At 41.8% G+C, this 17,721-nt stretch overlaps 6 protein-coding genes across 6 annotated transcripts; 2 read left to right on the forward strand and 4 right to left on the reverse strand.

Annotated features, from left to right (window-relative positions):
- Nucleotides 1-437: 437 nt before the first annotated feature.
- SS1G_09065 (predicted protein) lies at nucleotides 438-1,526 on the reverse strand (the record flags this gene model as incomplete). Its single annotated transcript, XM_001590250.1, has 4 exons — nucleotides 438-718; nucleotides 789-933; nucleotides 1,074-1,116; nucleotides 1,408-1,526. 4 exons carry the CDS (start codon nucleotides 1,524-1,526, stop codon nucleotides 438-440), a joined length of 588 nt encoding a protein of 195 aa, XP_001590300.1.
- Nucleotides 1,527-2,266: 740 nt separating this feature from the next.
- SS1G_09066 (predicted protein) lies at nucleotides 2,267-3,868 on the reverse strand (the record flags this gene model as incomplete). Its single annotated transcript, XM_001590251.1, has 2 exons — nucleotides 2,267-3,079; nucleotides 3,371-3,868. 2 exons carry the CDS (start codon nucleotides 3,866-3,868, stop codon nucleotides 2,267-2,269), a joined length of 1,311 nt encoding a protein of 436 aa, XP_001590301.1.
- Nucleotides 3,869-7,090: 3,222 nt separating this feature from the next.
- Nucleotides 7,091-9,312, reverse strand: SS1G_09067 (hypothetical protein; the record flags this gene model as incomplete). Its single annotated transcript, XM_001590252.1, has 5 exons — nucleotides 7,091-7,914; nucleotides 8,075-8,101; nucleotides 8,576-8,596; nucleotides 8,824-8,984; nucleotides 9,035-9,312. 5 exons carry the CDS (start codon nucleotides 9,310-9,312, stop codon nucleotides 7,091-7,093), a joined length of 1,311 nt encoding a protein of 436 aa, XP_001590302.1.
- Nucleotides 9,313-9,690: 378 nt separating this feature from the next.
- On the forward strand, nucleotides 9,691-10,851 carry SS1G_09068 (predicted protein; the record flags this gene model as incomplete). The annotated part of the gene is made up of 3 exons (XM_001590253.1): nucleotides 9,691-9,771; nucleotides 10,349-10,441; nucleotides 10,642-10,851. 3 exons carry the CDS (start codon nucleotides 9,691-9,693, stop codon nucleotides 10,849-10,851), a joined length of 384 nt encoding a protein of 127 aa, XP_001590303.1.
- Nucleotides 10,852-11,213: 362 nt separating this feature from the next.
- SS1G_09069 (predicted protein) lies at nucleotides 11,214-11,348 on the forward strand (the record flags this gene model as incomplete). The annotated part of the gene is made up of 1 exon (XM_001590254.1): nucleotides 11,214-11,348. The coding sequence occupies one exon, from the start codon at nucleotides 11,214-11,216 to the stop codon at nucleotides 11,346-11,348; it is 135 nt and encodes a 44-aa protein (XP_001590304.1).
- Nucleotides 11,349-12,930: 1,582 nt separating this feature from the next.
- Nucleotides 12,931-16,125, reverse strand: SS1G_09070 (predicted protein; the record flags this gene model as incomplete). Its single annotated transcript, XM_001590255.1, has 2 exons — nucleotides 12,931-12,970; nucleotides 13,040-16,125. The coding sequence occupies 2 exons, from the start codon at nucleotides 16,123-16,125 to the stop codon at nucleotides 12,931-12,933; spliced, it is 3,126 nt and encodes a 1,041-aa protein (XP_001590305.1).
- Between the last annotated feature and the right edge of the window lie 1,596 nt (nucleotides 16,126-17,721).

Consider the following 17,721-nt stretch of genomic DNA (forward strand, 5'->3'; position numbering starts at 1 on the left):
CGAATTTCTACCCCTGGTTCTAGAGTGTATAAAATATTAAGTTACACGAAATAATTAGGTCTTGTAAGCTTAAAACTCGTCAAAGAAGGAGATGAGGAAAAAGTTTTCTATCATAAAGATATGTGGAATGAGAAGGATTATAGTCATGAGGGGCTAGGAAAAGTTTTTAAAACGCTTAATGGAGATTATTTGACGGGGATTACCAGGCCGCCGAAGAGTTTGTGATAGGTGTGGGAGGAAGTTTTTTTGTTTCGTTTGTGAATCTAATATAGTAATTAGGCAAAGTTCTGGAGTGAACTCTACAAAATGAAAAGGTGGCGACACATAAGAAAAACTGTGGCGAGTGCATGAGAATAATCGTTCCTTTAAAAATGCAGCGAAAGATGCTTTCAAGTGCAAGAAATATTTATTGCTGGTCGGGAAAAATAGAGGAAATACTATCGATACTTTACCGGTGGTTTCCAATTGCAAGCTACCATGGCCTTATGCATCGATTTGGAGGTTGCAGCAACAAACCACCAGTACTTATCAATCTCGTCCTTTCTAGCCAAGTTCGTATAATATTCCTCCACCAGCCCCCCTTTCGCTAGCGCCAATTCGCGAATACAGCCAAGATAGAAGGCACGATCTCGTTGCATAGTTTCCGTATCTCTCGCAGCCCAATTGATCTCCTGACCTTCCAGGGTCGGATCGTGTGTGAGAAATGGTGGATAAACAGCTGCGAGTGCTATTAGTAGCATTTCTGCCTGGCCAAGATCAATGACACTATTATGTTTGATTAGACATACTCTGCTTGAAGGATTCATTCTGACTATACCATTGCAATTCAGCCTTCTCGTTAACAATTATGTTGTTTCCACAGAGATCATTGTGGACTAGCACATGAGGTACTTCCTCGCATTGAAGTGGTAGGTATCGATCTATCAATCGCTCCTGATATTCACAATCTTTCAGCAAATTCGCACCTTGCAAGGCCCTAGATTCCACTCTCTTGATCTTTCGAGTTATTTTCGTTTTCCTCCATGTTCTTACAGAGCAGCCTTGAAAAAGTTAGTCAGTAATCCCAAACATACTGTTGTAGTAATACCGAGCTCTTGAACTTGGAGAAAATCAACACTGATCCGTGTTATTCCCTCCATGAGAGCCATCCGTCTTAACTGTTGCTTCGGTTGCGAAACAGATCATTTCAAGGTTTGGCCGTCGATCCAAAGGAAAGCAATCCAAGGATGTCCCAAATGATTTTCATATTCATCATTGAATGCGATCATTTTTTGGAGTCCGCAAACAATTTTTTCCTCAAGAGATTTTCGAAAATAAACTTCCCCTCCGACTTCGCCGGGAGCGAACCATCCCGCATGTGGTATGCGGATTCCAATCTTCGTTTGATTTTGGTCCTGAAGAGCATACACCAAACACCCGCCGCCACGGAACGGGACAGTACCGGTGCCGAGAATGAAGGAACAGCGAGAGAGCGTTAAGAGTTCTGCCTGCTCTCGTACTCTTTCAATATCAATAAAGATAGACATAACTTCTTTGAAGGAGAGTTAACAACTTGGAAATCTGGAGAAGATTGCACTGCATGAGAAGGATGTACGGGGTGACACAAGAAAAAAAGCAAAAGAAAGAAAACGTAGTACTTCCTGTACTACCTTGAGATATGTACAGGGGCGGGCATTCAATATCTTTTCTACATCATATTATATCCTCGACAATATTAAATAAAAATCATAATCAATAACAAAAGTCAACGAAAAGGTATCTAATTTACAGGCAAATAGCTTATCAATGATATGAATGCCAAGATAACAAGTAAAATTCTTATATTAACGCTTTTAGACATAAACTGTAGTTCAGAAGATACAGTGCGGGAACCTCAGAAGGCGTCGTTGTAAGTCAACTCAGATATCGATTCACCAGGAAAGAACTGAATTCTGCTGCCACCACGAGTGTGGTGCTGAAATACTGATTTTCTCCGAAGCACTATTCAATCATGTTAAGGTCTAGTTTCTTCTACATTCCTGATGAATTTCTTACTTTTCGAGTGCCACTGAAGACAGGTATAAGTCTTTGTCGAGGTATGTTTAGCAATGACATCCCCAACTCTGGATAGCGCCCTGAACTACCAGATGCTCTGGTTAGACTAGTATTCAAGCGTTTGGTTCAAGGAAACTTTAAGTGGGAATGTATGCAACGATCTTTCGTTGAATTATAATTTATCGAATGTTTTATAAACTAGGTTTTCAAGAGCTTAAAATCCTCAAAGACGTCAAGTCCACCCGTCGTGCAATCTGTCCCATGGTGCCATATGAAACATCTCTCCTGTAAAGAAATCAAATGTCAATTTTGATGAAGAATAGACCTGCCAGGGAGTTTGATCTGTCTCGGAGGCAAAACAAAATGCTCCTTTACCCACATAAAGAAACTTCAGTTGCTGGAAACGCTCCTTGTATTTTATAGTTATTTTCCTCATTTTTGCACCATGTCTTAATTGCCAGTATGGCTTTCCCGCTTTAGGATCAGACTTCGCTTTAGAGATTTCTTCTTCAGACATATTTTTATCAAATGTGTCCTTGTCGCTTGCATATGTAGCTGTATAGTACTGAACAGGGCGATGATAACTATCGGGTTGATAAACATCTCCTTCGATGACAACCTTCTCGAGCTTTACCAGAAGATTTAAGGAGTTCAAGATCATATCATGATCAGTGGCTGGAGCAAATATGCCGCCGTCATTCGAAATGAGAAGTTGTTTGAGCTGGGTCAGACGGCCAATAAGCGTAAGGGCTGTTTTCGGAAAATCTTCCTCTTTCTTTGAAAATTGTATTCCAAGAGAGGTAAGATTATTGAACTGTGAACTATCAAGAATTTCTAATACCATGACAGATTCCTTAATGGAGTCTCGCCCAGCACGTGTAGAATCGAAATTGATGTTGGACAATTGGTTGTTCGCTCTCAAGAAACCTACATGAGGTGTTGAAAACGAAAATGTTTCCAAAGTCTCTATACGGCCGTATGTGTCGAAGAAGTTTCGTAATGTGTCATTCATAGGCCTAACATAATCAATTCGCAAATTCCTGAGCTTTTCCGATTGTAAAAGACTGGTGAGGATAGAAATGCTCGGACTTGCTTGCCTCAGGTATAAATTGCATAATTGAGGGAAAAGGAGCTTGGCACGTAAGCATAGATGACAATCAATGACACCGAGGCCATGCCAAACCAGACATTCAATTGTAGGAGCAGAATGTTCTAGTAGAAGAAGACAAAGCGGATACGTTCTGCCTTCTATATCTGTTTGATGAGGTTTCACAAAGAGTGTGCGAAGAGTTACACGTCGATGATGAATCGCCGCGAGCATTTTATCCACACTAACGTCGAAAAGTATAAGATTCTGTAGACTGGGGCGTGCCAGCGCCCTGACAAGTGAATTATCAAAACAATAGTTCAGGTTCCATTTCAAGGTTTCAAGATATGGTAATGTCCATTGGCAACAGAGAATTTTCCGCAACTCGAAAGGTATATCATAAATTGCTCTTTCGTTGTAATCTCCCAAAGGTACACGGTACGTTTGTGGGCAGTCTAGTCTATGCTCCAAAGACGGGTCCTTTATTGGCATTCCAGTGAAGTTGTCCTGGATCTTTACAGAAATACCGCGAATACAGGCACCTAAAGTTGGGAACGATACCACGCCATTATTACTCTTTTCGCGCTCCAGACGTTCGTGACACAAAATCTTTACAATACCCCATGAGCGAGGACTGATGTCAATACTAACGGCACAAAATTGACGGGAGCGAGCTAGTTGACGACATTCTCTGTTTAAAAGTGCGAAACTTGCAAGATCTTTGGACTCGAGAGAGTCAAGAACCATTTGTAAGAATACCAAGGAAGTCTTAAAAAGAACTTTGGACTCATACGATTCAGTCTTCAAGGCCCGATTTTCCAGGACACAGCCAAGTGGGAGCCGCACCGGACGCAGTACAGACTGTACTTCTCCGTAGTCCATATCTCCAGGGCATGGAACGTGTATCCCTCCATTTTGTGATTGTGTCGTCATTGTAGAAGTTTGATTTAGAAAAATACGAAGCCAATTCTAAGTCATGAATCAATCAAAAATAGGATGGTCCGAAAAGTGTTCTTGACGAATAAATTTGAACTGGACTTTTGTGGCTGAGAAGTGGGAAGGTAGATAAACATGTCAAATTGGCAGTAACCTTCCAGATAGGAAAGAAATATGATGTTATTCAAGGAAGGCACATTTTACACACCTCTAAATATTCATTTCTGTTAATTTAACCAGTGATTACTGAGCGAGTGCACCTCACTTTGAGTTTGGTCTTTCCAATAGTCTAGCTTGAGTATAATGATCCTTCTACCGAGACAGATTTATGCATAGAAATTACTCTATCAATTGTAACCAATCTGGTATATTTAATCTGATTTTTACAATCAATAGTTTTAAGGTACTGGATCTACTCCTACGAACATCAGAGAACTTCAGTGATTAGAATCCCTTAAATAACACAATTGTATTTAGATGGCCTGGTTTATCATAACCAGTGCTAAATAAGACCTTAGTAGATAAGTCTCGATACCTAGAAGAATTTTCAATAACCGGTGTAAGAAGACAAAGGGTGCACTTTTTTTCAAGCTCCAACCCTCCAAGATACATACTGGCTCTTTTCCCTTTCCTCTTCCAAACTCACCTAACAATTTGTCCCCTAGACTATTTCGCTACACTATCTCTATAGCCTCAGCTGTTACCCAAAGCTAAATAAGTGTTTGCTTGGTATCAACAACTAAAACATCCATCCCAAGCTTGTCAACCAAGTTAGTTGTTCAACTATCCCAATAATTATCCAACATCTTTCCCATGTCCGTTTGCTCTTGCCTTTATTCATTAGTTAAATTTGTATACCGAATTACCACTATTTGTTACTCTCCAACTATACAGAACCCCAATAAATGTCTTTAATCTAGCTGTTCATATTGCACTCTATCAATCTCCGGAATATCATCCCGTAGTCTTAAACCAAGTAAACCGAGTAGAAAACCATATCTCTGAATATCATCCCTATCTCACTATAATCTTGGGGATAGCAATACGGGCCTATCTTGTGCAGGACAAGGACAAAGATACCACTTGTAATATCTCTTTAAGCTCTAAACGATACAGGTTATATTACCTCAAAGTTATCATGTATACACACAGGGAACTATAAGATCAATATGCAATACCTGCGGTACTATTCAAACCCCTTAGTTTATGAGCTCAAGTTTGAGTACAATTCCTAGACCGATGCACTCTACGTTATCTTCCTACTCACCGAGAAATTTCTCTCCAATACATCGGATAGGGTAACACTCATCTTTGCTCAAACCGCAATACAAAATAGGGGAATTGACTACTCATATAAATAGCAAAACCATAGCATTAATCACCAAATCTAACAATATCTCTCCTTAAATCTTGCCCCTTCTCGAGCCCACATCCACATCCAAATTCCCCTCGCCCCATTTCATCCCATATCCCCAGCATAAAAGGCCCCTTTTCTCGGCAATCTCCATCCTCAAACCCCTCACATCAAACCATCCTCGTCTCACCATATGCCCCTCCTACTACCCACTAAACCCCTCCACAAGCCACATTCCCACTATTCCTCCACAATTCTCCACTCTCATCCCCCCTGCATAAACCCTCTTAAAGCTAACAAGCTATACAAGCAAAAAGCTTAACCTAAACTTAATAAGGATAGAGCTGCGAATTACTCTAGAACAATCGGCATTTTTGACGTTCCGAACGTTGTGATTGTATAGCAGGTGGTCGTGGCGAATAGGGATTCGATGTACATGTAGGGTATGTGAGTTCAATGGTCGAGTGGTATGGGGAGGAGTTTTGTTCTAGAATAGTGAGAATGATGGGAGAGAGGGACGGGAGAAGTGATCGGCAGTCATGGTTGGAAATGGAAAGAAAAGTAGACAGTTTCTATCAAGAACTTGGAAGTGAGATTTTTCTTTCGCTAGGAGTAAATATGATTATGAAATCTACCCATTGGACTTCCTTCACAAGTAAACGATTCATAATCTAATCTTCCTACCTCTCTCTACAAAATCTTCCGCAAAATTTCCCATTTACATGTTGCTAAAATAAGGAAAATTGTGGCAAAGTAAATGTGAAACATCGGCTTTGCATGAACACCTCGTGCTATTTTCGTTTTAGTGGCGAATATTTCTACATTCTTTGGGATTCTGTTTGGATGTTCTAGAATACTGCAAGAATATTGCCACTGAGGTGATAAAACTAGGTAGTTGCACCTATCATTGTTCAACAAATGGATAGCTAATTTTGAGATGAGGGGGGCGTGAATTTGTGGTTGTGAGATTGTGAGATTATGGGGAATTTGAAGATGGGAGTGAGATGAGACGAAGGATTTGGTAGGCTAATATAAGACAGGGAATATGAAAAATTGTTGGAATAGAAATGTGGTGATGATAGTCATAGCAACTTTCATCTCATAATAATCAATTCTTTCTCAGCAGAGGTACAATAAAATCAGCATTTTAGTGTAAATATACCCATCACGTCAAACTCATCATCCAATCGTAACTTTCATACCTCGTCCCAACATATCTACACACTCCATCTCCATCCCATATTTCCAAATAAAGAATATACACAAGTCATGACCTCTTCTTCTCCTTATTGTCAACCTGCAACCATAACCCCAAACGAAATCATAAGAAATTCCTATGCTACTGTAGAATCGTAGAAAAAACACAGCGTATATAAAGTCGCAGCTCAAAAGAGATAGCCTTTCATCCGACATATCTTCCGATTGTCTGCGATAGACAATAACATATCACGGTATATAACGCCACATAGTAGAATCGTGATTTAATCCACCCATCCTATTCTTTTGTTCCCCAGGATCCCGGTAATAAACACCAATGAAGTAAAATATCAAATCCCAAACAAGCAGGTGTAATTAGATTCAAACAACTCCGTCCCTTTAGTTGGGCCATAATTCTTTTCTCTCTCCTTTTGCAAAACAGACTGAAGTAAAACGGGGTCATTCCTGTTTTATAGAGTAAATCATATCCATTGATCCCTACTCGCCTGTCCAAACTTTGAATCTCGGCGGTTAAAGTCCGAGCCCGGGAGAACGGCCTTTGCAGAACCATTTCTTTGCAGTAAACTTTTAGGTGGCGTGTACACAGTAGGGCTAAGCTGGATGATTGCTTTGGATTGTTCTAAACGTTCGATGGCTGGTTGTTTTGGAGCAATGGGTTTGGGTGTTGCCGGGAGGGTTTTGTTTATATAGGATGGGGATTGTTGCGGAGAGTTAATGCGAGAAGGATTTGATCTTTTTGGGAATTGTTGAGTTGCGGTGTTTGTATCAACAGAAGGCCTGAAAGGTGAGCGAGGTGGGATTGGAATGATGTTTTTGGCGAGGTTTGTTGTTTTTATTGGAGGTAGAAGAATCCTAGGTGGAGCAGACGTGGTCTGCGTGGCGGGGTTGAACTTTGATGTGGGAGCATAAGTTGTCGGGGGGAGAGCGAGGGCTTGAAAAGTCGAGGCGGGGAGTCCACTTGCTTTGTCAGTTGATGATGGGACGGCGATAGGGAGCATTCCCGGAACAGCGGGAGGTGGTGGTGCATGTGAGAAGCGGATACCGATTTGTACTGTTGCTGATGAAGCTACAGAAGAGCCTCTTCTATGGCCTCTTTTTCCTTGGAGTGAGGGAGGCGCTTCCAGGTCTGAAAGGTCGCTGATATCGTACACTGATTCGAAAGCAGATCTGTTCATGCGAGGAGGCAATAGTGTGTTGGGACTTTGGAGAGCTGGTGCGGGGAAAAGAGAGTATGATTGTTTTCTCGTGTGCTCGGATGGAAAACTTTCGGTCGGTGTCTGAGGTGCTGGTGTCGAAGTTATTGAACTAATGGCTTTAAAGCGCTGAGAGTTCGCCTTCGTCGGGGAATACATCGGCGGTTGTAGGATAGGGAGCTCCGTCTTGTTAATGGCGGCGCTTTTGTCGGTTGGGGATATAGAACTTTTTTGGCTATCTGCTCGACTCACCATTCCTGACCAGGGAGACACCGGCGGCTGTACAGGATCCATTATTTGATTGTTAAATGCTAACTCGTTTGGTCCCCATATTCTGATCTCATGCTTATTATTAGGACAGGACCTGCCTTTTGGCCCAAATGATGCAGTTGCAGTGTTTGATCGTAAGAATAATTGGAGCAAACCGTTCATCAAACCAGATAAGTTAAGGACCACGGTTGCCATCATGGCCAACTTCAAGTCACCATGTCCGATGGTTTGGGAAGCAAAATACGGAATTACAAAACTCTTGTACCCATTAGCCAATGATATAGACAGCAATGGGATGAAATTACCAATGATACAACACCTATTAGTAAATAATATACCATACGAGAGGCTGCAATCCTTTGATTTCGCTCTACCAATGCCGTCCTGGATAACCTGACAAAGATGATGATCGAAGCGATGATAAGAAGACCGGCAACAGCGGAAAATAAAATGAATCCGAAATTTCCAAATTTTGACACAAACCATAGAAATGAAGCAAAGCATCTATTGTTTTCCGGAAATAAGTTTGTTGGAAGCCAAGTACCAATTAACATTAACAAGATTGTTCCCAAGCAGATTGTTACATCGTATTTTCCTCTCGATTGGAATGGTGTTTTCCTTAAAGATCGTATTGCACATTCGAGACCGAAGACAAGTTGAATGTATGGGACTATGAAAAGAGCTAAATGCCATTAGTATTGGAGGTATTACGAGCATCAATCCAAACCTACCAATCCACATGAATTGAGCGATAATACTGCATCCGGATGTAAATAATGAATTAAGTCCCTCTCCTTGAACTGCAGCAAAGATAATTCCTTGAATTACAATACCAATAGATAGTACCAAAGGAAAAGTTTCCGCCGGGTGTATCATCGAAACGCAGAATTGCCTATCGCACTTTAGTAACCTCCCACCAGAATATAAGCAATTCCCACTTACGAAGCTTTGAACTTCGGGTTGCACCGCTTCGAGGCCCAGTAAGAATCATAAAGGATACTGGCTGCCGTTGCAAACGAAGCCAGTACATTAAAAGCTGCTAGAATAACAGTCGATGTCCTGACCGATTTGCTTTCTGCAAACACCAAGTTTTCTATAATTCCTTCCGCGAGAGTATTATTCTTAGCATCCTGCGCATCTTTCAAAAATGTCGACGCCGATTCCGTGCCATCCAATAGTCCAGCTCGGATCATCAAATAAAAAGCCGAACTTGCACCCATCTTAACGTCGAGGCAGTCGATGTGAATGTAGGCAGCGAGCCGTGGCGTTGCCGTATGTTTCGTTAAGTCATGAGATTTTAACGATGACGACTATTGATAGTGTTTTGGTAAATAATGAAACGTATGAATTTGATGAATGAAGAGGCAAAAGAAAGTGATTAATGGAATGTAAAAAAGAGTGGATCGCATCAATGATCCAGCCAGCTGGCACAGAATAAGAAAAATTAAAATAAGAAAGATATCTGAACCAGCAGTGATGAATAGTGAGTGCACTGCACGTAACGAAGAGAGTAATGACAGACTCGAAAGTAGGAAAAAAAATCAAGAGAACGTAAAAAAGTCTCAGACAGCGCTTAACAAATGGCGTCGAAATGCATGATGTATAAGAAAGCTTATCCGACAAGGCGAATGGGTGGCCCACGCGCGGATTTACCAACTCCGTCCTGGCAGGCGTACCCTGTGAGCGGAGGAAGTGTCGCGGGGATACTACTAAACTAATATGGGCCACGCCGCCGCCACGAAATGTGGGTTTCGACTCTATGGGTAGTATGAAAAGGTTGTGGTAACCAAGGGGGAAAACTCTACAGGAAAGTGTTTGGACTTCTCGAGCAGGAAGGAGGATGCAATAAACTGCAAACAACACTAAAGAAATTTCGGGAAGTTGCTGATTCGAGATTCTCATCACGATAACTTGACAGTTAATTAAGTACACTTGGCCAATTAGAATTGACGAAGCAATATTTGACAAGTTAGGTATGAGAAGCTTGACTGTGTACCATTGAGGTTTCGACAATGTCGCAAATATTCGCTTAAGACCCTGACTACAAGGTCCAAGCAATGCGGGTCAGGCAGTTCATGCAACAAGATAAAGTGGCCAATCAAACACAAGAAAATAAGTTAAAGGAATAGAAGGATGAAGAGAGTGCAGGCAATTATCCTTGATCCTCACCGTAGATGCTTCTGCAGAATATTCCATCGTAAAGAAAGTGACAAAATTTTGCGGGCCTCGAGCTCCAATTGATTATAACTCAAATAGGATTTAGATCAGGACACTGACCAACCTGCGGTCTGTCGAGAAAAAGGTAAACATCTCCAGCAGAAAGCTTCAAGCAGTCCGTCTTCGCGATTAGTAAGACTATCTTGTGAGTAGCTTTCTTTTGACGACACTGAATGAGTAGTAGTAATAAAATCAACAACAGCAGCAACTGAAAATTGCTAAATTTGTGAATCTTGCCTATATGCATCCCAATCGTTGCCAGAAGTAATCAGGAGGGCCGGCGCAATATTGGAATCCATTTGACATCATTGTCATGGCTATCATAAAAATAGCACAGGCATAATGGAGTCTTGAAAAAACCGGAAACAAACAAGTCGACAATGTTCGAGACATCCAATTTTGGTATCCAAGGAAATTTGATGAGTTCGTCTAGAAATGGCTCGTTCTTAGGAGTTGGAAGCATAGGCCAAGGGTATTCATGTTGCATGCTCATGAAGCTCATAGAGTATCAAGATGGCCAGGGTGAAACCATCCCTTATTGATCATCGACGTGCTCTGAAGAGTTTTCGTAAAGACGCGACGAACTCTAAAAGATGAATGGTACGATAACAAGGAGATACAATCAATTTGGGGTGTCAGCGAAAATGTAAAGAGTTTGCTAATCGAACGATGTATTGATGATATTGATATTGTTGTTGGGTGAATTCACAATTAAAGCGTTTGATTTGTCGCTTGAAGACTAATCTAAGCATAGACTAGCGCCATAATCGACAGTGTCACGTGACCCTTATCTTCATCTCCCTCAATATGATGATGTTTCCTCTCAATTCAGATTTTCAATCGTGAGAATGTCTCATTTGAGTTCAGATTCCGTTCTAAGTGTTTGTGAAATACTTCTGTTATTATGGAATTCGCCCCTTCATTTCCACAAACTATTGAGGTAAAAGTTAAGCCCAGACCTGTTGCAAGCGTATCCAAGGACGCTGGCATTCACAATGGTGCCATCGCCTTGGAACTTCATCGTTACTCTCGCCACTAACCATCTTGCGGTACGCATCACACAATGATTTTGTCTGATGCGCTATTCAATTTGAGGTCTAAATGATAGCCTTTCATATCCCTAGGGCCGACCTTCCTTCAACCCCGCCACCATCAAAACCAACGGGTTCTAAAGAGGTTATCTCCTGCCGTTCCAGACTTAGAGACAAACAAAAGAATCAAAATTCTTCTTTTTCAATGGCGGGGAAGCCCCGTCAAGACCAACTTCTACTTAGTTCCGTTTTGACTAACACAATTCCGCCGATCGTCACTAGCTCAGTAATATATTTTTTCAATGAGCTGTTCACACGCGCCTTTCTAGCTTTTGTGTCATGCATGAGATACGCAATATTACTGCTACTTATACTCAGGTTTGAGATGCATATGTGTTATATCACAAGCTCCCGCTTAATCTTTTTGTTACCCCGCCATTTTAATTTATTCGCTTGGCTTTCGAATCTCGTCTCATGTAGGATCTGTTAATCTATGATATTCCTTCTTTGCAAAGTTGGTCCATTCACTTTTGCTAAGCGATCCATTCAATTCTCCAACATACAAAGTATGTCGTTAGAGGCCTGGTTCTAGTGGACGTTACAGCTAGTTCCAAGTCGGATGTGAACCAAGATGAGTTTTCGGCACCTTTATGCTTAGCCAGCCTATCACTTACCGGAAAACTTAATATGCATACCAGTGACATAGTTTATGCATTGCAGCGATACTTATTGAATGGAGTAAACGCCTAAAACTTCTTTTTCCACGTCAAAATTGCTTCTTCCCTTTTTGATATGTCTCTCGGCCTTGTATGCATACGGCAAACCAGTCACTCGGGTCTGGAATCTTTCAAGTCTCCCCTGTTTAATTAGATTGATCTATGCTTTTCCCAGTTCCATCACCATATTCACTCGCAATTTGTTGAATGTTTTGAAAGTAAGCATTTTCATTGCATGATCATAACGTTCATTGCCACATGGCATGTCATCAGGGATTTTCGGAGTGTTGGGTCATCAGCATCCTAGTCTATCATAAGATTACCAGGACAAGCTCTTTATCCCACCTCGAACGCACGCCCCCCTCGGCTCTTATCAAACAAACAAAGTAAACATGATTCTCATGTTCGTCTTTTGTTACCAAAGTTCTATTTCAACACGCCCATCATTTATTGGCAATCTTTTAGTATGAATATAATTTTCGCCTCTATGAAGTTTGGGAAGACTACACGTATCCGGTATCATTCTTGATGTTGTGAGAAACGGGATACCATGGCTGTTATATCAATGATTTTCTGTATGAATATTGAACAGACTTCAATTCGGGATTAAAGAGACATGCAAGTCATACTTATCAGTCATAAAAGTTATTCGTAACACACCCAGGCAATATTATAAGTAGATACTCCATCCTTTGCGAGGGGGGTGGCCGGGATCAGTGCAAGTGAATTCAGTTGACTTGAACTCAATCATCCCCATCCATCCTAATTTAAACAATGGATCACACATAGTTGAGGTCAGGTTAACCAATTGAATATTAATTTTTTCATTTTGATATGAATAGTTCGATAAAACAAAGGCTTTGTCGTTAGTTAATTATTCGAAGTTCTCAATAAATGTTATCTCTTCTTCTTTTCTGGACTGGATTAGAGACGACCGGAGCGAACGCCTCAAACGCTCAACGCGCACCACCCCCTAAACTAACCCGTTTCTCCTTAAAGCATCCGCTTCCCACTTGATCTTCCTTTCCACCTTATTTGCTCCAAAGTCAAACTCATACAAGCTCACATCTCCACCCTCTTTCCCTCCCATTTCTAACCCCATCGCTAAAACGTCCAGGAAGCTAGGTAAGACAGCCGTAATATTACTTTCCATAGTTGCAGAATAGACATTTCCCCTTCCAATACCACAAATACATTTCCTCGCTTTCACCACAAACTCCCGAATAACCTCCTTATCCTCCTCATCACTACTTCCAGTCCTCGAACTTTTGATTGCCCCTGCCAAATATCTTTTTTCTTTACGCGTGAGTTTTGCCCATGTTCTGGCAATCCCTATATGCATACATACATGTGCTTCATTTGGCCGCGCTGGAGATTTCGTTACGCCTGGTAAGCCGGTTTCGTTTCTTTCTGTCTCTTTTGCGTCCCCTCCGAGAACTGCAAAGGCGTCGACTAAATGATCTCGTCTCTTCTTTCTAACCTGATCCAATAAGCGTGGCACCCATTCCACTTCCCCATCTGCAATCTGCTTTAATGTAATTTCTTCTGGGAGGAAAGAAACACCGCATCCCGGAGCTCCGCATTTTAATACAGATGCGCCGAAGGGACTTGCGAAGGGAATAACAGCGTCTTCATGGCTGGTGTATATGTCCTTATTTTTGAATTTGGGGTTGGACTCAATGAATATTCCAAGAAGTATCTCGCTAAGCGCATTTTCTGGAACCGCCGCTTTCGTATCTAGTAAAACAAGAGCTAATGGTTCCTTAGACTGCAGTTGGGCGAAATATGTCTTGGCAGATGTATGTGCAAATTGGTAGTACACCAACCAGAAAGCTAAGATTTGTATCCGGGGCATCATCTTCGTGACTTCTTCTTCTGTCCAATTGTCCAAGAAATCATCCCCAGGCATAAATTCCATCAGCGTATTCCGGAATCTTGGTACGGAGTTCAGTATCGATGTGTCGCCTACTGGGTCTTTGGGAATTAAATCGTCATTGAACTCAACGTACAGTAGTTCCAATACCGGCTTAGTCCAGTCGCGGGATTTACCCATGTTTTTATATAGACGTGAGAGGAAAGTGGACACGAATGAATGGAGCAATTTAGTATTTTTCATGTCGGTGATGATTTCATCAGAGAAAACATTTAGCGTTTTCCCGAAACGGAGAAGTTGCATGAAGCCTGCGACGGGATAGTTGATGCACCAGGATGTCAAGCCTTCTCGTTGGAAATCTTGGGCTACCCAGGTCAAAGCGAGAGGGTATGTAGTCCATTGACCTAACTCGTTGAATGTCTCTCTGACGCGGAGATGAGTGATTATGTTATTCAGCAGCCATGTCATTGCGCCTCTTCTCTGTCGCCTTTCCGCATCCAGAGTTTCATCCCCATGTTCCGCATCTGCATCCGCACCAGCCCACTCCTTCTTTCTTAAGGTCCGGTCCAAAATCGTCGCGAACAACTGTCCCATAGCCGGAACCCCGGTTTTCAAACCTGCATTGAGAGCCTTGTACAATTGCTGATGAATGTACAACTTGTTGCTTCCCGTATACTCCAATGTTGGAATAACAGCCGAGATTTCCTCCCCGTAAATCGAATACCCAGGTCTTCCAAATAATGCACATTGGAAACAAATACATTGACTAGACAATATATTCATATTTGCCTCAAATCTTCCCGCCGCAAGGGGGAAATCAAGCGCAAAGTTATCGGTATTAGCCGCCATGACATCTGCACTCAATACTTTGAGGGCAACGGACAATACTTCATTATCGCCACAGCAAATTTGACATTCCCCTCTGTAGCCTGATGCCTCGAGGTCTAGCACTGAAACGTCAATTGCAGAGTCTGCGGAAATATTCTCGGCACGGCGGGCTCGGTTTGATCTTCTTGACAGTATTTCTGCTGTGAATCTTGATTTTTCTGCGTCAGATAGAGCACGTAATGCTGCGTCTACTGCCCTGTTACGATCTCGGACAGCTTGTAATTGTACATGGTTTTTTGCAGCAGTATAAGCGTTTCGATTTGCCTCATGAGCATTGCGTAGCTTGGATTGTAAGATATTTTTCATTTCGTCGGATATGTCGGGCTTTGCTAGCTGTGTGATAATTTCTGCAGCACCGGACACATCTTCGAGTTTAATTGTTAATTGTTCGACTTTCTGGGCAATGAAAAATGATCGGAGTTCATTCAATTTTCCACGGGATTTGCAAGCGAGTATTAGAGCATCAAGAGTTTCATCTGCGAAAAGTAAATCACGATCTTTATCTGATAAAACACCCGCTCGCAGAAGTATGTCGATGTCCACTAGAGTTGGTTGAGAAAGATTGTGAGCCGCGTTCCATTCCTCGCCTAGGTTGAGATGAGCTGGTGTTGAGATTCTCGTTTCCGCTGTTGGGACTTGAATGTCCAACTCCGTGATTCTGTGAATCAGCGCCACTTCGTTAGGGAAACTGGTTAATTTCTCCCACATGTCGTGATCTTCAGCTTGATCTAGCGGCGCGAAAGAGCCTTTGCCGGCTATGACATAGATTTGTCCGCTTTTGTAATCCTTGAAGAGACAAAGTGCATTTGCACAATTTGCATACGATGTGATACCAACCGATACATTCGCATGATTGGGTCCATATTTCATATGCGACGTTATCAAGAAAACCGTCGCGCAATCAAAAACACCCATCTCCTGTCCCAGCCCCGCCAAGGTATGGACCTCGGAATCAGGCACCTCTCCATCCGTAAGTAAGAACCAAATATCAGCATTATGTATCGCTTCCATTGAGGCTTTATTCCTCAATATGAATTGTGGACTGGTTCCTCCTTGATCAGGGGCCCATGAAAATTGTTCCCAATTCGATGGGTCCTTACAGTTGGAACCCCATCTCGTAACTGTATCTTTGTCCTTTTGAAGAGATGCTTCATGAATTCTATCGGCAAAATCATGTTCTGAAATAAAAGTAATACCAACTGTAGACCCGGAAGCATCAACTGCGAAATACTTTCTGGCGTTGGCGAATGAGGTGTATTGAACTTTGGCCTCATCGACAGGCTCGAGAACTATTTTCCAAGGAGCCATTTTGGTATGTAGCTCTCTTTGCTGGAAGAAAATAAGTTATGAGAGAATTGAATTGTAGTAGGTTGAAATCGACTAACATCGACTAATATAAATCAAATATACAGTTGTGTTCAGCTGTGATTCTAGTCATGGGCAAGTGGATGTCACTTCGGGGTAGTGACTCTTCCCCGCATCGGTTAGGCATCGGTGGCCCCCATGCACTGTGCCACCCCCACTATTCATCCACTATCACCAACAATTGGAAAACAATCTTTCCAACACAGCGTCTATTTTGAATGTTTGACACTTATTTCTCTGTCCTGCGCATAGATCCATAATAAATCCAATATAGACTCTATGCATTTTTAGGATATCAAACACACAACATTACTAGACAAAAGATTTATAGGTATAGGTTAAACTTAAGCAAAATGATAAGCAAACAATCTCAAAGTGATGATTTTGTATCGATCAATGTATCTATCCAAGGCTGATCTGATTCTCATCAGCAATGTCTAGGAATATTATTAGATTAGCAATTCATCTGGAAAAGAGCTGGTAAGACTTATCAAAGCGTCTGCTTAGAACGTTGAGTAAGAAATTGCGGAGAACGACGAAACAAGAACATCTCTGAACTTCGAACGGACCTTTTTTGAAGCCTTTAAAAATTTACAGACATCTTCGGCTGCTTTTTCTACTTTTATATTCTGTAATTGTCACTTTGCTGAGGTATCAAAGCTTGACAATGATCTAGAATATGACCAAGCGAAACTGGTAGTAGCAGATCCTAGGAGCTCAGGCATAGCTCCGTCCTTCAACATCGGAATCATCGCAATGGAGATTAGATGGAGGAGCTACATCATGAGGCCGTAACAATAGAAGCAATATGAGAGAATGACCAGCGTGTACAAATGCTGAGGCTAAAGACAGGATCGACCAATCTTGTCACTTTGAGCATCGTGCCTTTAGCACAAGCGATAGAGATGACAGTGACGACGAGCACCTACGATCTAAAAAAAAACTGCTGAAGCTTCCTCCTCTACCTACCAATGATGCCAGTACTCGATTAGCACACCATGCATCGTGGCCTCAGACGGCATCACAGCCTCATCGTTAACTATCACCTGTGTTGGGTTTAGGGCGAATGTAGTAATATGGTGGCTGATATTGAAGCATCCTATATCACTCCAAATATGTTTAAACTATAGCAGTGTGTACTGAGAAAAAGTATTCCAAAGGAGAATAAGACGGTATCAGAATGGAAAAGTATGGTTGCTATTGTGATAAAATCCGTAGGCAATTCGGGTGCAATAGTCTCCGAAGCTGAAACAATGATCACGAAATCTCATACCACCTCTAACCCCACGTGCATACCATACCTTCAGAGGCAGGCCATCAGCTCGGGGTAATGGGGCATAAGAAACATACTATAGAAAACTAGATCATGTCATTCATCAATATTAAACAAGTCAAGGAAAGTGAGAAGAAAGGGGTGAATTCTGATGGAAAAAATATCACTTTCAAGGGAGGCTAATGTTTACGTGCCAGCTCACCAATAATACCAACAAACACAATTGAAAGATTCTTTCTATTCATCTTTTCTCTCCTTTCTGCTAT

Source organism: Sclerotinia sclerotiorum, genomic scaffold (genome assembly GCF_000146945.2).
Source record: "Sclerotinia sclerotiorum 1980 UF-70 scaffold_12 genomic scaffold, whole genome shotgun sequence".
Taxonomy (NCBI): Eukaryota; Fungi; Ascomycota; class Leotiomycetes; order Helotiales; family Sclerotiniaceae; genus Sclerotinia; species Sclerotinia sclerotiorum.